We start from the raw sequence: 21932 nt of genomic DNA, 5'->3' as shown, positions 1-21932 counted from the left end.
ACCATTCAATGAGATCATGGCTGATCTTTTGTGGACTGGCGGCCACTTTCCGGCCTGAACACCATAACCCTTAATCCCTTTATTCTTCACAAAACTATCTATCTTTACCTTAAAAACATTTAATGAAGGAGCCTCAACTGCTTCACTGGGCAAGGAATTCCATAGATTCACAACCCTTTGGGTGAAGAAGTTCCTCCTTAATGCAGTCCTAAATCTACTTCCCCTTATTTTGAGGCTATGCCCCCTAGTTTTGCTTTCACCCGCCAGTGGAAACAACCTGCCCTCATCTATCCTATCTATTCCCTTCATAATTTTATATGTTTCTATAAGATCCCCCCTCATCCTTCTAAATTCCAGCAAGTACAGTCCCAGCCTACTCAACCTCTCCTCGTAATCCAACCCCTTCAGCTCTGGGATTAACCGAGTGAATCTCCTCTGCACACCCTCCAGTGCCAGTACGTCCTTTCTCAAGTAAGGAGACCAAAACTGAACACAATACTCCAGGTGTGGCCTCACTAACACCTTTATACAATTGCAGCATAACCTCCCTAGTCTTAAACTCCATCCCTCTAGCAATGAAGGACAACATTCCATTTGCCTTCTTAATCACCTGTTGCACCTGTAAACCAACTTTCTGTGACTCATGCACTAGCACACCCAGGTCTCTCTGCACAGCAGCATGCTTTAATATTTTATTAATATATTACAAAAAAGGATGTCTAGATATTGGAGAGGGTGAAAAAAAGATTTACAACAAGGCCGTTAGAACTGTGCAGTCATACCTATCAGGAAAGGATGAAGAGGGCTGCTGTTTATCTCATGAAAAGAGACAGCTGAGGGCTGACTATACAGGTCTTCAAAATAATAAAACATTTTGTAAAGTAAACAAAGAGAGAGTATTTCCTCTCATGAGGAAGGGAAATCTAGAGGCCAGTAATGAAGAATCCTGCTTCAGACACCATGGAGCAGGCTTCATAGTTTTGAGTATATGAACAGCAAGTCTATATTAACAACTCTGAACTATTATATATACAGTAGAGGTCCAGGTATGGAGCTGAATTCATCCGAGGTCTTTACACATCTCTGTCCATCTGTAGACTGACCGTGTCTCTGGTTCATGTGCCTTCTTACATCAGTGTGTGTGTGGTAATGTACTCAGTCCTACATTAACCCCGTATGTACCAGATCAATATATAGCACAATGGTTAGCACTGTTGCTTCACAGCTCCAGGTTCCCAGGTTCGATTCTTGGCTTGGGTCACTGTCTGTGTAGAGTCTGCACCTTCTCTCGGTGTCTGTGTGGGTTTCCTCCGGGTGCTGCGGTTTCCTCCCACAAGTCCCAAAAGACGCGCTGTTAGGCAATTTGGACATTCTGAATTCTCCGTCTTTGTACCCGAACAGGCGCTGGAATGTGGCGACTAGGGGCTTTTCACAGTAACTTCATTGCAGTGTTATGTAAGCCTGCTTGTGAAAATAAGGTTTATTATTATTATTATAAGATAGGGCAGAATTTTCCAATGGCCTTGCACAGCAGGTTCAATGGTGGGCACAGGAAGGAGAATTTGGTGGAATTGCAAAAATCGGTTTCATACTGACATAAATGACCTGCAGTTTCTTCCATTGGTAGCCACCATGGCCGATTGGGAATCCTGCTGGAGGCTGATGTGAAACTGTTTTGTATCTCACTAATGGGATGCAAATGAAGGCCTGACCAGAATCTCCACCCACACCCAATTCTCCGCGACGCCAGTGGTGAAATATGCTGGCGCAAAACACGTCTGGGACAATGTGGTGTGCAGATATCGACTCATTTGAACAAAGCCTGGGGCTGCCTCTGGAGTTCCGGATGGAGGCTGCCAGCCACCCAGGACCCTGGAACACCACAGTAGTGGTGGGGGGAGCATCTAGAGCTGGACCTTCCAGATTTAATGTTATCGAGGAGGTCCATCTTCTAGCGTCAGAATGTTCCTGAATATCCATCTTCTTTCCCGGGATGTCCATCTTCTGGTCTCAGAGGGCTCCTGGAGCTCTGTCTTCATTTACAGGTGGTCCATCTTCTTTCCTCAATAGTGGGTCAGTGATGTTGGGCGCCATTTCAATATAGCGCCGGGATACGATGATGGACTACATGCCATTAGGCCTTCCCTGCATGGATTAGGGTGAAAAACTCCCTGGTACATAATTAGTGAGGTCGGGGGTCAGAAGAGGTGGCATATTTTCCCACCAGTCTCTGCAACAGGAAGCAATCCATGTTCCTGCTCTCGCCACAGGACCTAGTTCCGGATGGGAGAATTTCATCCAGAGTTACCACAGAAACAAATAGGAAATTCAGAAGAAATGCCTTTAGCCAGAGAGTGGGAGAATGTGGAACAGGAATAGTTGAGCTGAATATTATAAATGTATTTAATGGGAGGTTAGATAAACATATGAGGGAAAAGGGACTAAAGGATTATGATGAGAGAATGAAATGAGGAAACATGGGAAGAGACTCAAATGGATCCTGAACACTAGCATGGACTGGTTGGACTGAAGGGCCTTTTTCTGTGCTGTACTATAGATCCTGTATAACCTATGTAATTCTGTAAAGCAATAGAACACATTAGAGCACTTTTTATTGTCGTGCCTTTCAGTGTTAGATTTAATTGTTCAGCTTCTAGTCTTGTGAAGCAAAACACTAGCCCTCTATGTATCAGTGACAACTCCTTGTGAGTTTAAAGTCAACCATTTTTGATGTGAATTCACTCTTAAAATATGTTTCATGTGTTCAAATGGACTTTGCAACCTGTGACACCTAATATTTCCCAGATGGGAAAAAAGAACCCCAGGCAATTGAATAAATCTACGCGAGATAAAAGATTCCTATTTTGTCCACTTTGGCACAAAGGCAACAGATGTACAAAAACGACATAATCATTAGTACATGTTCGGGCATGTGTTGCTGAAATAGTTGTCGAGCTCATTTGCTCTGTCCATATGCTGCGTTTCTCCGTCTCCACTGGGATTGGGAAGTTACTTCTGCTCAGCAGTTCCCAGGGATGACAGGTGAGAGAAAGGAATCAAGGGGCAATAATTTCAAAGCATCAGGCCAAGAGAGCACAAATTTAAACGGGTGAGTGGGGAAGCTTGGTGCTGATGGGAGAGCAGGGGCAGTCTGAGATTGATCAAGGGATAAAAGGTAGGTGTGTGGAGTTAAGTCATAGATCAGCCAGGATCTCATTAAATGGCTCAAAGGGATAAATTGTTTAGTTCTGTGACCGTTGTTCTATCTTCCTATCTGTTTATGTTCCCAGCTAAACAGGCACAAGTCAGCTGTGGTGACGCATGCTCATGAGGCTGAATGGGCTATTCCTGTACCCAATGTTGCTGTGAGCTTTTAAAAAATTAATTTACAGGATATGGGTGTCGCTGGTTAGGCCAGCATTTATTGCCCATCCCTAGTTGACCTTCAGAAGGTGGTGGTGAGCTGCCTTTTTGAACCGCTGGAATCCTTGGGGTGTAGGTGCACCCACTGTGCTGTTAAGGAGGGAGTTCCAGGATTTTGTGCCAGCCACAGCAAAGGAATGGCGATATATTTCCAAGTCAGGGTGGTGAGTGACTTGGAGGGGAACCAAGGTATCTGCTGCTCTTGACCTTCTAGATGGTAGTGGTCGTGGGTTTGGAAGGTGCTGTCTGAGGAACCTTGGTGAGTTACTGCAGTTTATCTTGTAGATGGTACACATGGCTGCCACTTTTTGTCAGTGGTGGAGGGTTTGAATGTTTGTGGAAGAAGGAACAATCAAGAGGGCTGTTTTGTCCTGGATGGTGTCGAGCTTCTTGAGTGTTGTTGGAGTTGCACACATCCAAGCAAGTGGAGAGTATTCCATTACACTCCTAACTTGTGCCTTGTAGATGGTGGACAGGCTTTTGGGGGGGGGGGGGGGGGGGGGGGGTCAGGAAGTGAGTTACTTGCCGTAGGATTCCTAGTCTTTGACCTGCCCTGTTTACCACAGTAGTAATATGGCTAGACCAGCTCAGTTTGTGATCAATGGTAACCCCCAGGATGTTGATTGTGGGGGATTCAGTGATGGTAATTCCATTGAATGTCATGGGGCAATGGTTAGATCCACTTCTGCAGGAGATGGTCATTGCCTGGCACTCGTGTGGCACAAATATAATGTCCTCTGCGTCCAAGAACAAGCATACCGACAATTGTGTGTTGGGAGATATCGTCAGCTGCCTGAAACTCTTGCATATTTCACCCTTTATATTATGATGCTGTATTCAGCACTGGATCAACAGAAGAACGTGGACTTGTTGGTGTTATGCTGTAAGGGATTATTTTATCTGCTAAATGCTATATTTTTGTTCTCCTTCCTCTATTCATCACCGAATTGCTGAGCAAAGCAGAAATAAAGTACTGTTTCCGGTGATAACCACAGAGTTCATCTTGTATTTGCGGTGTGGGTTTAAATTTGAAAATAAACAATCTGAAGATACTTTCAACGGCTGTAGTGCAATGTCTTTTAAAATAAACCCACACCTCAGCAGCCAATTTCTTGGCAAGTTCCGCATGTTCTGCATCTCCTCTGTTAATTGCTGAAAAGATATTATCAAATTATTTCTTTCCCGACGTAACTGGCAAGACAAAATCAGCAGAGTTAACCACAGGATAGTTACACTGCACATCCTGTTCCCATTTGAAGCAGGTTTTGAAATAAATTGCAACTTCAGTCTTCCAGAAAATGACGTCCTACAGCAGTCAATTTTGCTTTCAAGTTTTTCGATTTAGCACAGAGCTGCATAACCTATTACTTCCTGCCTAGTTTACAATATTTTCCGCACATTCATAGGCCAGATGGCAGTGTACTTGTAAACCTAGATGTTCTGCGTGCAGGACACAAGCAACACATAACTCCTGTTCACTCATCTCTCTCTCAGCACCCCCCCCCCCCCCCCCCCCCCATGAGGAATAGCAGTATCAAGATAGTCAAATACAGTTACGGGCAGTAGGGTGAGACAAGGATTGTGTGGATCATAAAAACTGCCACATCCCCATTGAGCTAATTCACCGGTTTCAGTGTTGAAAATTTTCTGTGCTTGATGTATCATCAATTGGTCGTGAAGAAATTCCAAATATCAGGCTTTAATCAACTAGTTGTGTGCCCGGCAGTCGACTTACAGAGAAAGGCCGACTGCCGGGTCCTACGGGTTCTTATACCCCGCCTCGTAGGCGGGACTACTTGCCTCTCGGCCAATGGGTGAGCAGTCACATGACTAGCCTCAACCAATCAGTAGAGAGGCACATGACTGACCTGAGCCAATGGGCAGCGAGTGCTCTGCACCAATGGCAAATAGGTACCGTAAACCTCCTAGTCATACCACCACAGTGCTTTTCTGTAAAAAGGTGCTGGAATTATTCCTTCCAGCAGCTTCCAAACTCTCTGCCTCTACCATCTAGAAGGATAAGAGCAGCAGATGCATGGAACTGTGGGAACACCACCGCCTGGAAGTTCCACTCCAAGCTGCACACTATCCTGACTTGGAAATATGTCCTAAAATTTTTGAATCCATACAGTGCAGAGTCCGCACCCATCCTCTGAAAGAGCTCCTTACCTAAGCCCACTCCCCCTCCCTATCCCTGTAACCCTACCTCATCAGCACATCACTTGACTCTAAGGGGTAATTTAGCGTGTGCAAACCACCTAACCTTCACATCGTTGGACTGTGGGAGGAAACTGGAGAATCTGGGGGAAACCCACACAGACACAATGATAACTTGCAAACTCCACACAGGCGGTCGCCTGAGGCTGGAATTGAACCTGGATCCCGGGTAATGTGAGGCAGCAGTGCTAACCACAATCCCATCGTCCTTCCTTCACTGTTGCATGGTTGATATCCTGTAAATTTCTCCCAAACAACACTGTGGGTGTACCTACATCACATGGACTGCAGTGGTTCAGGAAGGCAGCTTCGCTGCGAGTGAAGGTGGAGGAGCAGGAGAATAGGTCCAGGCGGCAGAACTTGCGAATTGTGGTTCTGCCATAGAGTGTGGAAGGAACCAGCACCACAAAGTATATGCCAAGGATTTGTGGAGGAGAAGGTGCTAAACAAGGCCCCAGAGATGGAGCGGGCTCATAGGTCCCTAAAGCAGAAGCTGAGAGCGGGGGAACCGCTGTGGGTGATGATCGTGCACTTGCCCAGGTTTGTGGAGGGGGAGAAGATTCTAAGGGGGCTTGGGAAAAGGGAGACTGTGACTGGGAGGGGAATCGTGTCCGAATATACTTGGTGAAGAGGTGTGCTGGATTCAACAGGGCTACGGCTGTATTGTATCAAAGGAAGATTTGGTATGGGGTGTTGTACCTGACGGCTGGGAGTATTACTTTGCAACGCTGGAAGAGGCTAATGACTTTATAAGGGACCATAAACTGGGGGTGAACTGAGAGTTTAACCGACCCCCCCCCCCCCCCCCCCCCCCCTTTTTGTGGTGTTTCCCTTTTGGGGAGGGTGTGATTTGTGACTTAAAGTGTCATTTTATGGGTATGGGGTATGTGTTGGGTGGGTTGTAGGTTGGGTGGATATTCAGGTGGGTAAGGGGCTGACGGCACAGGCTAAAGAGGGACTGGTGGGGGGGGGGGGGGTCTGCAGAGGCAGACTTAAAGCGGGAGTTGCTATGCTAGCAAGAAATGCTGCTGAACCAAAGTGCCGTGGGAGAGGAAATCGTGGGTGTGGGGGTTTGGGTGGGGGGGGGGGGGGAGATTGCAATGTGGCAGAGGTTGGAGGCTGAGCGTGGTCATGGGTGGAGAGGGGGGCTATCTTGGATGGGCCCAGTTTAGGGGGCATTAAGTAAGGTAGAACCTGTGGGGGATGATGGCGGATGGTAGAGGGGAGTTGAGATGTAAGCCTCCGGTAAAAGTTGTACTGTGGAACGTCCGGGGGACAGCGGGCCAGTTAGGAGGTTCCGAGTTTTTGCGCACCTGAGGAGTTTGAGAGCAGAGGTGATTTTTCTACAGGAGATGCACCTCCGAGTGAAGGATCACATGAGGTTGAGGAAGTACAGGCAGCACGGTAGCACAGTGGTTAGCATTGTTGCTTCACAGCTTCAGGGTCCCAGGTTCGATTCCTGGCTTGGGTCCCTGTCTGTGCGGAGTCTGCACGTTCTCCCCATGTCTGCGTGGGTTTCCTCCGGGTGTTCCAGTTTCCTCCCAAAGTCCAAAGATGTGCAGGTCATGCTAAATTGCCCCTTCGTGTCCAAAAGGTTAGATGGGATTACGGGGATAGGGGGAGGTGTGGGCTTAAGTAGGGTGGTCTTTGTAAGAGCCAGAGCAGACTCGATGGGCCGAATGGCCTCTTTCTGCACTGTAAATTCTGTATTTAAAAAAAGTGATGAGTCAAGTGATGTGGGACAGGTATTTCACTGGGGATTTGATTTGAAGTCGAGGGAGTAGCCATTTTATTGAACAGTTGCTGCTGACCAGGGGGCATTAGCTTAACTGGTAGAGCTCTGGCTTCGCATGTGAGAGGTAGTGGGATCGATGCCCACATTCTCCCCTAGATTGTGGGGCTGGTTTAGCACACTGGGCTAAATCGCTGGCTTTTAAAGCAGACCAAGGCAGGCCAGCAGCACGGTTCAATTCCCGTACCAGCCTCCCCGAACAGGCGCCGGAATGTGGCGACTAGGGGCTTTTCACAGTAACTTCATTGAAGCCCACTTGTAACAAAAAGCGATTTTCATTTTCATTTCAAAAGGATGGGATTTGTGGCAGACAGGAAAGTACAAGACCTGTGGGGAAGATATCTGATAGTGAGTGGGATGCTGGAGGGGAGTCTGGTGGTGTACATGCACCCAACTGGGACGCCTCGGGGTTCGTAAAGGGGTTAGTGGGAGCGATCCTGGACTTGGATATGCACCAACCGATTATGGGTGGAAATTTAAATTGTGCGATGGAGCTGAAGGTGGCCAAGTCAATGGGAAAGTCGAGGAAGGTGAATGGGTTGGGAGGGTTTATTGAAAATATGGGAATGGTTGATCCCTGGAAGTTTGGGAACTTGGGGGGGGGTAGGGGGGGGGTGTCGGGAGTACTTCTCGCACGAAGATAAGGTGTACTCTGGAATTGATTTCTTTGTGCTGAGTTGAATGATGCTGATGGGGTTGGTAGGAGCGGAATATGCGGGAATTGTGATTTCGGGTCATGCGCCGCATTGGCTGGAGGTGAGGCTTAGTTCAGGGCAGGTGCAGAGGCCGGGAAGGAGGCTAGATTTGTGTCTTTTGGCGGATGAGGGGTTTTGTGAAAAAGTGGGGCTGGCGATTGGGGACTGGGTGGAGATGGACGGCACAGTAGCACAGTGGTTAGCACTGTTGTTTTACAGCGCCAAGGTCCCAGGTTCGATTCCCAGCTTGGGTCACTGTCTGTGAGGAGTCTGCGCGTTCTCCCCGTGTCTGTGTGGGTTTCCTCCGGGTGCTCCGGTTTCCTCCCACAAGTCCCGAAAGACGTGCTGTTAGTGAATTAGACATTCTGAATTCTCCCTCCGTGTACCCGAACAGACGCCGGAATGTGGCGACTAGGGGCTTTTCAAAGTAACTTCATTGCAGTGTTAATGTAAGCCTACTTGTGACAATGAAGATTATTATTATTATAGATTAATCAGAACAGGGAAGCCTTCGCCTCTCCAATCACCTGGTGAAAGATCCTGTTAAATTTGAGGTTAGATATGCTGCCAGAGGTTGTGGTTTGGCTGAGGGACTTGTACGACTTTCTTCGGTTGGAGAAGATTAAGTTTGAGTTGAGGGGTCAGCGGAGGGTTTCAAGATGCGGTGGGGAATGTTCATGACGTTGTTTGAGGAACTGTTCATCATGGTGGGGTGGAGGGGGGAGGGGGAGGGGAGGGGAGGGGATAAAAGGAAAAACATTGTACAAACTGCACTGTGATTTTGTGTCGGGGGGGGTGGGTTATTATTGTTTTACGCATGTTTAGAATAAAGTACATTTTTAAAAAAATAATGAAATGCAAATGAGTAGTCATACAAAGTCGTAACGCACTGATAGCAAATTCCTTTCTTCAGTGTTTTAAGGAGCATTAAGATGTTTAATTAAAATAGCAAAGAAAGGAAGCTGTTATGACCTCATTCATGGGATAACATTACTTTGGTAATCTTTTTGGAGAACATAGAAGGAGCGGGATTCTCTGGTTCCCTAGCCGTGTTTCCCGACGGCGTGCCACTTGCTGGCAGCGGGATTCTCTCTTCCTGTTGCTTGTGGGATTTCTGATTGTAGCCACCCAACACCTTTGAGAAACTCGCAGGCGGGGTTATGCTACCAGCGGGAACAGCAAATCCCAATTGCTGGAGAATTCCAGCAAGAAAGGACTGCAAAGCTAAACTCAGTTTATCTGGTTTTGGGGTTGGAATTAAAGGCACAATTTGGTGCCATCCTGCCAGTTTGCTACAGCAACCTGGGCCATTTTCAATCATGGTAGGATCAAAGCTGCTGCCCCAGACTGTCATACTTGGACAGTACATTGTACCACCCATTTTTGGAATAAAAATCCATGAGATTTGCCACAGGATGCTCTACATCAAAGCACAACTATAATTAATATGTCACTGACTTTTCAATGCCAAATGCAGTCCAATACCATTGTGCAAACCATCTGAAAGAACACCTCAGATAATTTGGAAATAAGTTGAAACACTTGGAATAGAGCTGCTGAACTGTTCTGCAAAATATTGAACGTGAGCATGTTCTGATGCGTTTTCAGGCTGAGGCACTCTGAATGGTTTATATTGTGCTAAGTATCTCAATGCAGGTTTTGAAGGTTAACCTGCTGCTGTCTTTCTTTGCACAGGTTGCCATTGGGAGTTCGGGTTTCAATCATTATAATCAAAGGAGTTACTATGGCGATTCCACTTTTCCATCTGAAAATGTAGTGATGAAATCCTTGCCGATTGTTTGCTTTGTCCTTGTAAATTCAGTAATAATCACAGATTAATCAGGGATAGAAGTAGCTGGCGTTGGCAGCAGGAAATGCCTGAAACTTAAATCCAGCATTGAAGATGAACTGAAGCTCAGTAACATCATTTTAACTCCTTTGAGGATCAGTAACCCCACCCCCCTCCCCACACCCAAGTGTTTTTTAAATCCAGTCTGACAAGGAGAAAATGTTCCACTTAATGGCAGATCAAAATCAGGGCCAAGAGATATAAAATAGTAACTAAAGAATCCAGTAGGAAATTTAGGAGGAACTCCTTCAGCCAAAGTGTGGTTCGAATGTGCAACCTCCTACTGCATGGGAACACCACACGCAGCAAATTGCACAGATGCATTCAAGGATAATCTGGATAAATACATGAGACAGAAAGGATTAGATCATTATGCTGTTCGTGCAGGACAAGGCTCATGCGGAGCATGAACAATGACAGTTGGGCCAATTGGCCGTTTTCAGTGTTGTACATTCTATATCAATCAATGTTGTTGACGCAATACAACTCTGATGGGAAGACCGACATATTCAAAACCGGATCAGAATAATTCTGGCAATGCGACCACCCTGCCAAGAGTAGCCCTGGCATTTACATCCATCTTCATGATTATAAACTCATGCATTCCCAGTTATCACTCGACCGTTCACCAATCAGGAATCGACTTTAACATTATACCACTTGTCCTTTCATTTTGAAATGCTTCAAAACTTTTCCCACAATGAATTACCTTTTGATTGTGCAGTCGCTCAGGGAAAGCAGCAGCTAGTCTGATGCCAAAACTGCCCAAACACAGCAGCCCAGTGAATGCAGCAAAATCTGTTCTGAACTTGTTACTCTGTAGGACTGGTTTAATTAAATGAGTAGTTGATAAATCTTTTGCAAAAGGAATATTCAAAGCAGAGGAGGCAGAGGGAAATGCGCCGACTATCTAGAACAGGGGTGGGCAAACTACGGCCCGCGGGCCTTATGCGGCCCGCCAAAGATTTTTATGCGGCCCACCAAGATCAAGTCATTAAAAAAAAAAATTTTTTTTTTTTAATTTTTAAAAAAAAAATTTTTTTTTTTAAAATAAGGTTAATTGGGGGGTGGCTGTTGGGTTACTGGTATAGGGTGGATACGTTGACTTGAGTAGGGTGATCATTGCTCGGCACAACATCGAGGGCCGAAGGGCCTGTTCTGTGCTGTACTGTTCTATGTTCTATATGAGGCGCCCAGAATCATAACCGGGTGAAGCGCCATTTTTGAAAAGTAGAGAAAAAGAGGGCTAAAGGCAGGATGCCGCTGGGGGAAGCGCTGAAGTATATGCCGCACGCTAATTGGTTACAACCGGGACTATTAATTAATATACTATGCGGCCCTTTAAAATTGTGAATTTCTGAATGTGGCCCTTGCACGGAAAAGTTTGCCCACCCCTGATCTAGAAGATGGTTGTTTACTCGTTTGCATTGGAATTGGTTCCAGCATAGTGAAATGGAAATGTGGACGTAATGTGGCAGAGGGGCACATGAAAGTTTGCAACAGAAACAAATGAATCGGCGGTGCACTGGTTAGCACTGCTGCCTACGGCGCTGAGGACCCGGGTTCGATCCTGGCCCCGGGTCAGATCCCAGCCCCGGGTCACTGTCCGTGTGGAGTTTGCACATTCTCCCCGTGTCTGCGTGGGTTTCATGCCCACAACCCAAAGTTGTGCGAGTTAGGTGGATTGGCCATGCTAAATTACCCTTTAATTGGAAAAAAAATAATTGGGTACTCTAAATTTATTCTAAAAAAAGTCGACAGCGCCTTGGTTAAAGGATCTAAAAACCAAACTGGTCATAACATGTATTTCTTTAGCGTTAGCAAGGTTTAAAGTTAATAGCAAGAAGAAGTTGCTTTTAAAAAATGAAGGAAGCCCTGACTGCAGCTTCAAATTTTGGCTGGAGTAAGGACTGGCGAAGTAGGCGAATGTTAACTTGAAATGACCTCATTCCGTCTGCATAGCTTTCGATGTGCCGGATGTTGTCTGAATGGAAACAGATGCAGGGGATTTGTCTGTGTGTCTGCAGTTCATGGGAATATGCAGCTGTTCTATTTATAAAAAAACGTGTTAAGTATTGGGGCATTTAGTGATGTTATCCAGTGTTGAAAAGTATCCAGTACTGCAGTGCTAGACCAAGATTAAATGTCAGACTCAAGTTTCTCTGCCTTGGAAGTTGAACGCCAATCATTTGGAAGGTTACAATTGAGATGCCAAGAAAAGCATTTGCATCAGATTTCTGCATTAAAAACAGAGTGACATCGGATCTGCAGCACAGAAACACGCCGGTGTTTATGCTCCGCACAAACTTCCTCCCATTCCTTATTGTTTATCCCCATTGGTATAGTCTCCTGTTTCGTTCTTATGTTTTTCTAGATTCCCTTTAAATGTATCTAAGCTATTTTCTTCAACTAGTTCTCATGATAGAGAGTTCACCATTCTTTTGACACTTTGGGTAAAATCTTCAGAGTTCTCTCAAGGATAGATTAGTAACTATCTAATATTTGTGATCCCTCGTTCTGCTTTTGCCTGCAAGTGGAAGAAGCTTCGCTATATTTGCGATTATAACCTGTTGGCTGGGGACAATTGGTTACCCAATGATTTATTTTAAGGCCCAATCAACTGAATAGAATAACAAAAATTAACTCTGGGACCACCACCCCCATCTTTCCAACTGATCTTTCCTGGGCCTCTTCTCCCCTCGCCGCTGCAACACCCCAGACTTAACTTGTCCAGTTGGCCCTTTAACTCGAGGGGCTGCTTGTAGTCCCAGAAGTGGCCAGTGCTCTCCTTGGAGCAGCTGGGATTTTATAAAGCCACAAAAAGCCCACACCGGGTTTGTAGAAACAAAAATGTATTTTATTTTACAACTACTATTATATACAGCTCCAGTAGCTCTCTACTGGGTCTTCACTAGTCAGTGCCTTACTGGCCGTCTCTATTTATACATAGGCAGACATTGGATGCCATCTAACGGAAAAGTTTCTAACTGTTATTCGTGGTGGGGTTTTGCTGGAAGTTTCACACCGGCACTATTGGCGAGCTCCCCACCACGATCTAACCACATTTAGCCACTTTTTTGCACCCTGGGAACTTCCTCCCTGGTCAAGCCCACACTTAGGGCCCCATCTAACCAAATGGGAACAGAGTTTCATAGTGAGCCCATTTAGCTGGGTGTTTCCCCATGCTCGCAGCACCAAGAAACACCCCGCTATCTAACACCCATCCGGTTAGATATGGGGCCTCAGTGGGGAATGCGCTCCCAAGGTCGCACTCAGCCACGTTTTCCTCCGCTCACCAAAACTCCTCAGTGCAGCGAGAGATCGGACGCCATTTTTAAATGGTGTCTCAAGCTCTCAATGCGACCCCCCCCCCCCCCCCCCCAGCCCCAACTCACTACAGGAGAGTCCCTGTGTCACCCTTACCCGCGCAGTGCACCCTCCCCCCCGACCCGATCACCGCCGAGCAGAAAATGCCAGCTTGGCACCTTGGCACAGCCAACCTGGGGCACTGGCAGTGCCCCTGCCAGCTGTTACTTCCAATTTGGCACCCTGGCAGTGCCAAGGTACCAGACTGGCAGTGCCTAGGCGACCACATTAACGGGGGAGGTCCAGGAGGCCATCCTGCTCTGTCCCTGTCTATCCAGGGGCCTCTGATTGCCCGGGAAACCTCCTTGGCACTGTTCCGCCTGGTCCATGTTTGCATGAACCTGTACCAAATGGCGCCTGGCTGGGGGCTCCCTGGGGAGGGCAGTAGATGTTGGGAGCTTGTAAGCGGTGTTTAAACCTACTTGGATGTGCGAGGTTGGGTTCTGCACATTGTGGGCGGAATCCTGATCATGATGCTTCGCGAGATCTGAGTAGTTCTCGCGAGGCGTACTGGCTGTTGAGAATTCTGCGGGAGGCCTCTCCGGCATCTACCATTCGGGCGCAATGCGGCCAATAACTTGTGCCCATTGTCAGAGGTCCCTTATCGGGGGAGCTCGTATTCTGCAAGGTCCATGGGGTAGTTAATCATTGCCACCCCGTAAGACCAGTGCAGGCTATAACATCCATCCGCCCCCCAAATCCCAAGAATCCTCTGAGGACCATGGTGAAGGAGGCCGCTGGGCTCCCTTGGCATCTGGCTGGGCATTGGACACTCAGGGTGCTGAGTTGAGCGGTGTGCATCTCGAAGGTGAACACTGCTTCTGACACGAACATCGCGGTGACTGCAATTCCTGCGGCTGTGGTTCCAAAGGCTCTCCATCAGAGGCTTCCTGCATTCCCATCTCCAAGTCCGAATGTGATCAAAGTGCTTTTGCATGATCCGACCTTGGGCTTGCAACTGGTAAGAAACTGGCCCTGTGTGGTGGAGGGTAACGGTGGAGACCAACTGGGCGCCGCCCAGCAAAGTTTCAAACAAATACCGAGTCACCTGCTCCAAAGTGCTGGGATAGTCAGCATTGAAGGGGGCAATGTCCTTGCTGCTCCTGGCTGTGGCGCACATTCGCACCTATGTCTGGAAAACAATACTAAGGCGGGTACAAAGTCTCCAGCCCATCAACATTTCAGCGGGGACCATTCCAGTTACTGCGTGCGGCATTTTCCTGCAGTAAAACAAAAAACTAGCCAACCTCGTGGCCGTCGATCCAGAAGACTGTTTCTTAAGGCCCAGCTTAAACGTTGCACCACGTACTCCGCTGGGCCATTAGACGTTGGGTGGTATTGGGCAGTACAAATATGCCGCATCCCATTTGCTTACAGAAATCTGGCAAACTCCTCATTCGTAAACGGAATGCCATTGTCTGTGACAAGCACTTCAGGGATGCTGTCTGTGCATAACAATGTACGTAACTTCTCAATGGTTGCCCGGGCTGTGGTCACCGCCATCCTTGTGCACCACTAGCCACTTTGAATGGGCAGCAATCAATAAGAGGAACATGGATCCCTGAAATGAATTGGCAAAGTTGGCATGCAACCGCGCCCACATCTGTCCTGGCCATTCCCAATGATGTCGGGACGTGGCCGTAGGGGAGTTGCTGATACTCTCCCATCGGCTGGTGACCACAAGCCCCACATTGACCAGGTAACCCTACTACGGACTCCGGGGAGGTCTCCCTCCAAGAAGGCTCTTTCTTCGGCCTACGGATCAGGCCTTTACACCGCTCAGCCCAGGGCAGGTGGCGGTCCAGGGATGGACCCCATGGTGGGAGGGAGCGCACCCTTGTGCGTTCACCTCTATCCCCTGTATCTCTAGCATCCCTCACTCTGTGCTTTCCCAGGACAGTGCAATCTGAATGGTTTGCTGCAGGGTCAGGGAAGGTTTGGCTAGCAGTTCCTTTTGAGAAGCCTCATTGTTAATACTAAAAACTAAGCAGTCTACAGCATTTCAGACAGGATGTTACCGGATTCACAGAATTCCGCAATTTTCCAAAACCTTTCTGCGGTGTTAAAACGATACCGCTACACTGTAACTGACAGGATCAGATTTTCTATTGATATTAATTTAGACTACCCAATTCATTTTTTCCAATTAAGGAGCAATTTAGCGTGGTCAATCCACCTAGCCTGCATATCTTTGGGTTGTGGGGGTGAAACCCACGCAAACAGGTGGAGAATGTGCAAACTCCACACGGACAGTGACCCAGAGCCGGATCGAACCTGGGACCTCAGCGCCGTGAGGCAGCAGGGCTAACCCACTGCATCACCGTGCTACCACTGGGGGCAGATTTAAGTACTGAACTACTAAGACTACAGGCACATCGAAAGTTTTAGTGTTTGGGGCCACTGGGAGTGTAAGCCTCCGTATCACTACGAACGTGTGCGTGCCCCGGGCAGTGAGCAGTATGACTACCTGGTGGATCGTTCTTTGCGATATTGCTGGCCCAGAAAAAGTAACGCTTCCTCTGTGCGTAGCAATTCCAATCTTCTAATCCGGCATCAAACACATTCAAACATCCGAAAAGAGGCATGACGAAAGAAATTTCCAACCTGTATCCGATAGAGACTGAGAGGTGCCTCAGCAGCATCGAGAGCAATCCAGTTTCTATCCCCGTCGCCAGTTTTATAAGGCGCAAAGAGCCCACACCGAGTTTGTAGAAACGAAAACTTACTTTATTTTACAACTACTATTATATACAGCTCCAGTAGCTCCCTACTGGGTCTCAACTAATCTGTACCTTACTGGCCGACTCTATTTATCCATAACAAGACATTGTTAGAGGCCCCCCGCTCCCTTGTCATGGTAGCTCATATTTTACATAGAATTTACAGAATTTACAGTGCAGAAGGAGGCCATTCGGCCCATCGAGTCTGCACCGGCTCCTGGAAAGAGCACCCTACCCAAGGTTAACACCTCCACCCTATCCCCATAACCCAGTAACCCCACCCAACACTAAGGGCAATTTTGGACACTAAGGGCAATTTATCATGGCCAATCCACCTAACCTGCGCATCTTTGGACTGTGGGAGCTTACACTCATAAGTGTAACGTTTCTCATTAGAATCGATTGTGTTCCACATGGCGCTAGGGCTAGACCCTCCACGGTCTCTGAATCGGCCCAGGTGCGCCGCCAGTTTTGCTGACGTGGAAGTCCACGAAAGCTGCCCCAGCGTCAACACTTAGTCTCAGTTGAATCCCGGCCCTGGGTCACTGTCCATGTGGAATTTGTGCATTCTCCCCATGTCTGCGTGGGTTTCACCCCCACAATCCAAAGATGTGCAGGTTTGGTGGATTGGCCACGCTAAATTGCCCCTTAATTAGAAAAAAATAAATAATTGGGTACACTTAGTCTCAGGAATGGAGAATCTCACCAATGATATTTAATGTGAATTATTAAGACCATCCCTGAATAATTTGTGTATATTTTAATTTTTAATTGATCTTCATCTGCTTTTCATTCAGTACTTGGCTGTTGAAGACTGGACAAGAATCAAAAATGTATCCTGCATCGCCATATTTGTCAACCCCATTACCTGGTAAAAAGACATTGATTGCATCAATATGTATTTTGTTCAGCATTCTACTTATGAAAATATCATGGACTTTTTGTGTATCTTCTTTTATCTTTCATAGTAAAGGTTGTCTAGTATTTCCTGTCTCAATCTTTGTGTCAGACCATTTGATGGTGAAATCCTCACCCATGCCTTTGTTACCCTAACTTAACTGGTTTGAAGTTCGACTTGCAAGCCCCCCATCTTCTGCCGTCCATAACTTCAACTCATCAAAAATTCTAATGCCTGCAATCTTACTTGTACCAAGTTCTGTTGTCCCATTGCCTCTGTGCTTGCTGATTTGCAATGCCTCAAATTGATCATTCTTATCCTTGCGTTCAAATCCCTTCATGGCTTCATTCACCTCTCCCCATTTCTAGGTCTCCCTTCTGCCCTGCAATCCAATCAGAACTCTGTATCCCTCTAACCTGGACCTTTGAAGTATCCCCTTTTGTCTTCGCCCCATCGTTAGTGACCATGCTGGCAAGCCAGCCTAAGGCCTGCGATTCCCTCCCTCAATTTTTCACACTTGATGAGCTGGCTTTGGTTGTGGAGGAGTGAGTGAGGCAAATCCAGAGCCTAGACTCAGGCAGGGTGACCTGGTATTAGTGCCTGGGGAAACTGTGGCCATGTTATATATGGACATGGTTGAATTGAACCAGTTGGATTGCATTGGATCAGCAGTTATTGTCACTGTGAGGACTGGTTTCATTCCAATTGTAGGTGCCCCAAAATGATGACCTTTTTTAAAGAGAGATTTCTACTGGAAAGCAGGCCTTATTAAATCAACAAACCTAGGTCAGTGATCTTTAATTTTTGAATACTTCTTCACACGAGGTCCATGATACATTTTTCTTCACCTGGTTAAAACCCAGTGTTTTGTCTATCTAATGCAGGGGTGGGCAAACTACGGCCCGCCAAAGGTCTTTATGCGGCCCACCAAGTCATTAAAAAATAAAAAATAAATTTTTTTATTTTTTTAAATTTTTTTTTTTAAATTTTTAATTTTTTTTAAAGGTTAATGGGGAGGGGGCTATTGGGTTACTTACTGGTATAGGGTGGATACGTTGACTTGAGTAGGGTGATCATTGCTCGGCACAACGTCGAGGGCCGAAGGGCCTGTTCTGTGCTGTACTGTTCTATGTTCTATACGAGGCGTCCAGAATCATAACCGGGTGAAGTAATTATTTTACTTAATATACTATGCGGCCCTTTAAAATTGTGAATTTCTGAATGTGGCCCTTGCACGGAAAAGTTTGCCCACCCCTGATCTAATGGTACCTATTTTGAAACAGCACAGTTAGTGCTCTTTCAAGTTGTTGATAATGTTGTTTCCAGTTTTGCTTTCTCACCATGTCTTACAACAATCTTGAACTATTTGTTGTTTGTGGCAGTTGCACAGATGTTTCCAGAAGATGTTCAGGAAGGCGTATCCCCTAAAGAGACTCTCCAGAGGTAATTTGATGCACTGTGATACATCTTATAGTTTCCTTGCTTTAAAACATTGGGTATGCTGTGTTTCATGCGGAAGAGAACGTATTACGTAATTGCTATTGCAGAATCACAGAATTGGTACAGCGCAGAAGGAGGCTATTCAGTCCATTGTGTCTGCGCTGGACCTGTGAATGAGTAATTCACTTAGTGCCTTCTTCCCATAAACCTGCACATTCTTCTCTTACTGACACTAATATTCGTGGAGTTTGCTTAGTTCGGTAATTGACACTAACATGAGACGTTTTCCTTGTAAGTAGAACAGCTGGTGTATTTACTGGTGAATCGCGTAACAAGGGCTGCAGATAGGGTTTTAAACTAAATAGTGGGGGGGGGAGGGTTTAGTTGTATGGAAAATTAGAAAATCAAAGTTAAAGAACAAGGTGGGAGTGCAGGTTAATAAACAAGTTAAAGGGCCTGAGGACGCAGGAGAGGTTAGTAAAGTTTCCAGAATGGAAAATGGTAGGCATCTAACTTCGGGTACAGCAGATAAGGGGACAGCTATGAGAAGGGGACCAGTCAACGCAGGACCGAGGGTGTTGTACCTAAATGAGTGCGATGTATGAAACAAGGTAAATGAGCTGGTAGCGCACATTGAATTGTCGGATACAATATTGTGGGCATCTCAGAGACGTGGCTGCAAGGGGATCAGGATTGGGATCTAAATATCCAGGGATATATGTCCTATCGAAAGGACAGGCAGAAGGGCAGAGGGGGCCGGGTTGCCTTGTTATTAAGAAATGGGAGTAAATTGATCGCAAGAAGCGATATAGGGTCGGAAGGCATAGAATCTGTTTGGGTAGAGTTGAGGAATTGCAAAGGAAAAAACACTCTGATGGAAGTTATGTACAGGCCCCCGAGCAGGAATCAGGATGTGGGGCAGAAAATAAATCAGGAGATGGAAAAGGCATATAAGAAAGGCAATATTACAATAATCTTCAATACGCAGGTGGACTGGAAAATCAGGTTGGTAGCGGATCCCAAGAAAAGGAATTTGTTGAATGTCTGCAAGATATTTTGTTGGAGCAGCTTGCGGTGGAGCCCACTAAGGAACAGGCATTTCTGGATTTGGTGAAGTGTAATGAGGCAGAATTGATTAAGGAACTTAAGGAGAAGGAACTCTTAGGGAGCAGTGACCACAATATGATAGTATTTACCCTGCAGTTTGAAAAGGAGAAGCTGGAATCAGATGAAACGGTATTACAGTTAAATAAGGGCAACTACAAAAACATGAGGGAGGAGTTGGCCAGAGTTGATTGGAAAAGGAGGCTAGCAGGGAAGACAGTGGAACAGCATTGGTACGAGGTTTTGGAGGATTTTCAGGAGGCACAACAGAAAGTCATCCAAAGGAAGAGGAACCATGCTAAAGGGGAGGACAAGGCATCCATGGCTGACGAGGGACAGCATAAAAGCAAAAGAAAATGTCTACAAGATGGTGAGGATTAGTGGAAAGCCAAAGGATTAGGAAGCCTTTAAAAGCAAGCAGAGGGCAACTACAAAAAGCAGTAAGGGGGAATAAGATTAAATATGAGTGTACGCTAGCTAGTAATATAAAAGAAGATTATAAGAATTTTTTTCAATAGATAAAAGATAAGAGAGAGGCAAGAATGGACATTGGACCATTGGAAAATTAGGCTGGAGAATTAATAATGGGGAACAAAGAAATGGCAGAGGAACTGAATAGGTACTTTGCATCAGTCTTCACTGTGGAAGACACCTGTGGTGCACCAAAACTTCAAAAGAGTCATGGGGCAGAGGTGCGTGTAGCGGCCATCGCAAAGGAAAAGGTGCTGAGGAAGCTGAAAAGTGGATGATTCACCCAGGCTGGACAGACTACACCCCAGGGTTCTGAAGGAGATAGCTGAGGAGATTGTGGAGGCATTGGTGGTGATTTTTGAAGAATCTCTGGAGGGTCCCAGAGGACTGGAAAATTGCTAATGTAACACCCCTGTTCGAGAAGGGAGGGAGGCAGAAGATGGAAATTGTAGGCCGGTTAGCCTGACTTTGGTCGTTGGTAAGATTTTCGAGTCCATTATTAAGGATGAGATTACGGAATACTTGTAAGTGCATGGTAAAATAGGACTGAGTCAGTACGGCTTCATCAAAGGGAGGTCATGTCTGACAAATCTGTTAGAATTTTTTGAGGAGGTAATGAGGAAGTTAGATAAAGGAGAACCAGTGGACGTGAGCTATTTGGATTTCCAGAAGGCCTTTGACACGGTACTGTACAGGAGGCTGCTAACTACTTAAGAGCCCATGGTGTTAGGGGTAAGGTACTGGCATGGATAGAGGATTAGCTGACTGGCAGAAGGCAGAGAGTGGGCTAAAGGGGTCTTTTTCAAGATGGCAGCCGCTAACTAGTGGTGTTCTGCAGGGGTCAGTGTTGGCACCACAACTATTCACGATATACATTAATGATCTATCTGGAAGAAGGAACTGAGGGCATTGTTGCTAGGTTTGCCAATAATACAAAGATATGTAGAGGGACAGGTTGTGTTGAGGAAGTGGGGAGGCTGCAGAAGGACCTGTTCAGGCTAGGAGAGTGGGCAAGGAAGTGGCAGATGGGATACAATGTGCAAAAGTGTGAGGTGGTGCACTTTGGTAGTGATGAGGGGTGCAGTCACCAGGAAATCCCATTGGCAACGCGGGGGCGGTAAATCCCCCTGGTGGGCCTCCTCAGCCGCTGAAAACCACACAGTGGGTTGGTTGGTAAATCCGATTATTTTCGAAATGGGAAAGACTTCCGAAATCTGAAGCACTAAGGGACTTAGGAGTCCTGGTTCAGGAATCTCTTAAGATTAACGTGCAGGTTCAGTCGGCAGTTAGGAAGGCAAATGCAATGTTAGCATTCGTGTCAAGAGGGCTAGAGCACAAGAGCAGGGATGTACTGCTAAGGCTGCATAAGGATCTGGTCAGACCCCATTTGGAATATTATGAGCAATTTTGGGCCCCTTATCTAAGGAAGTGCTGGCATTGGAAAGGGTCCAGAGGAGATTCACAAGAATGATCCCGGGAATTAAGGACTTGTCATATGAGGAGCAGTTGGGGTCTCTGGGTCTGTACTCGATGAACTTTACAAGGATGAGGAGGGGATCTCATTGAAACTTATAGAATACTGAGAGGCCGAGACAAAGTAGACGTGGAGAAGATGTTTCCACTGGTAGGAGAGACTAGAATCCGAGGGCACAGCCTCAGAACGAACGACCCGAACTTAGCGATTTATACCTTTGCCCAGGGCAATCATCCAGAGGAAGTTAGGATTTTTGGGCAAAACCCTTACGTGGGAACTTCCTGGAGGGATTTCCCAGCTCATCATTGGGGTACCCCCTAAATGCAACAGTGGGGAACCCAGAAGTTATGGACCTTCTATTTGTGAAAGGGGAATTGTTCCATCTGCTTATTCAGTGGAGTGCGCCTTTAGATAAAATACCACATCGGGTCACCTCGCTAATGTTTCACTGCTTTATTAAAATTGGTATAATTGAGGTGGTCA

General features: G+C 46.5%; 1 protein-coding gene across 4 annotated transcripts in view; it reads left to right on the top strand.

Moving 5' to 3' along the window:
* Positions 1–21932, top strand: part of tmem71 (transmembrane protein 71) — a 73146-nt gene that overhangs the window by 25998 nt on the left and 25216 nt on the right. For all 4 annotated transcript variants that reach the window (XM_038808954.1, XM_038808953.1, XM_038808955.1 and 1 more), the window contains 2 exons: positions 16860–16933; positions 18343–18403. In XM_038808954.1, the coding sequence (XP_038664882.1) occupies positions 16860–16933; positions 18343–18403 (135 nt within the window). The remainder of the gene's footprint in view (positions 1–16859; positions 16934–18342; positions 18404–21932) is intronic.

The sequence above is a fragment of the Scyliorhinus canicula genome, chromosome 10, assembly GCF_902713615.1.
Source record: "Scyliorhinus canicula chromosome 10, sScyCan1.1, whole genome shotgun sequence".
Classification (NCBI taxonomy): domain Eukaryota; kingdom Metazoa; phylum Chordata; class Chondrichthyes; order Carcharhiniformes; family Scyliorhinidae; genus Scyliorhinus; species Scyliorhinus canicula.
This window is presented reverse-complemented; position numbering and strand designations above follow the sequence as displayed.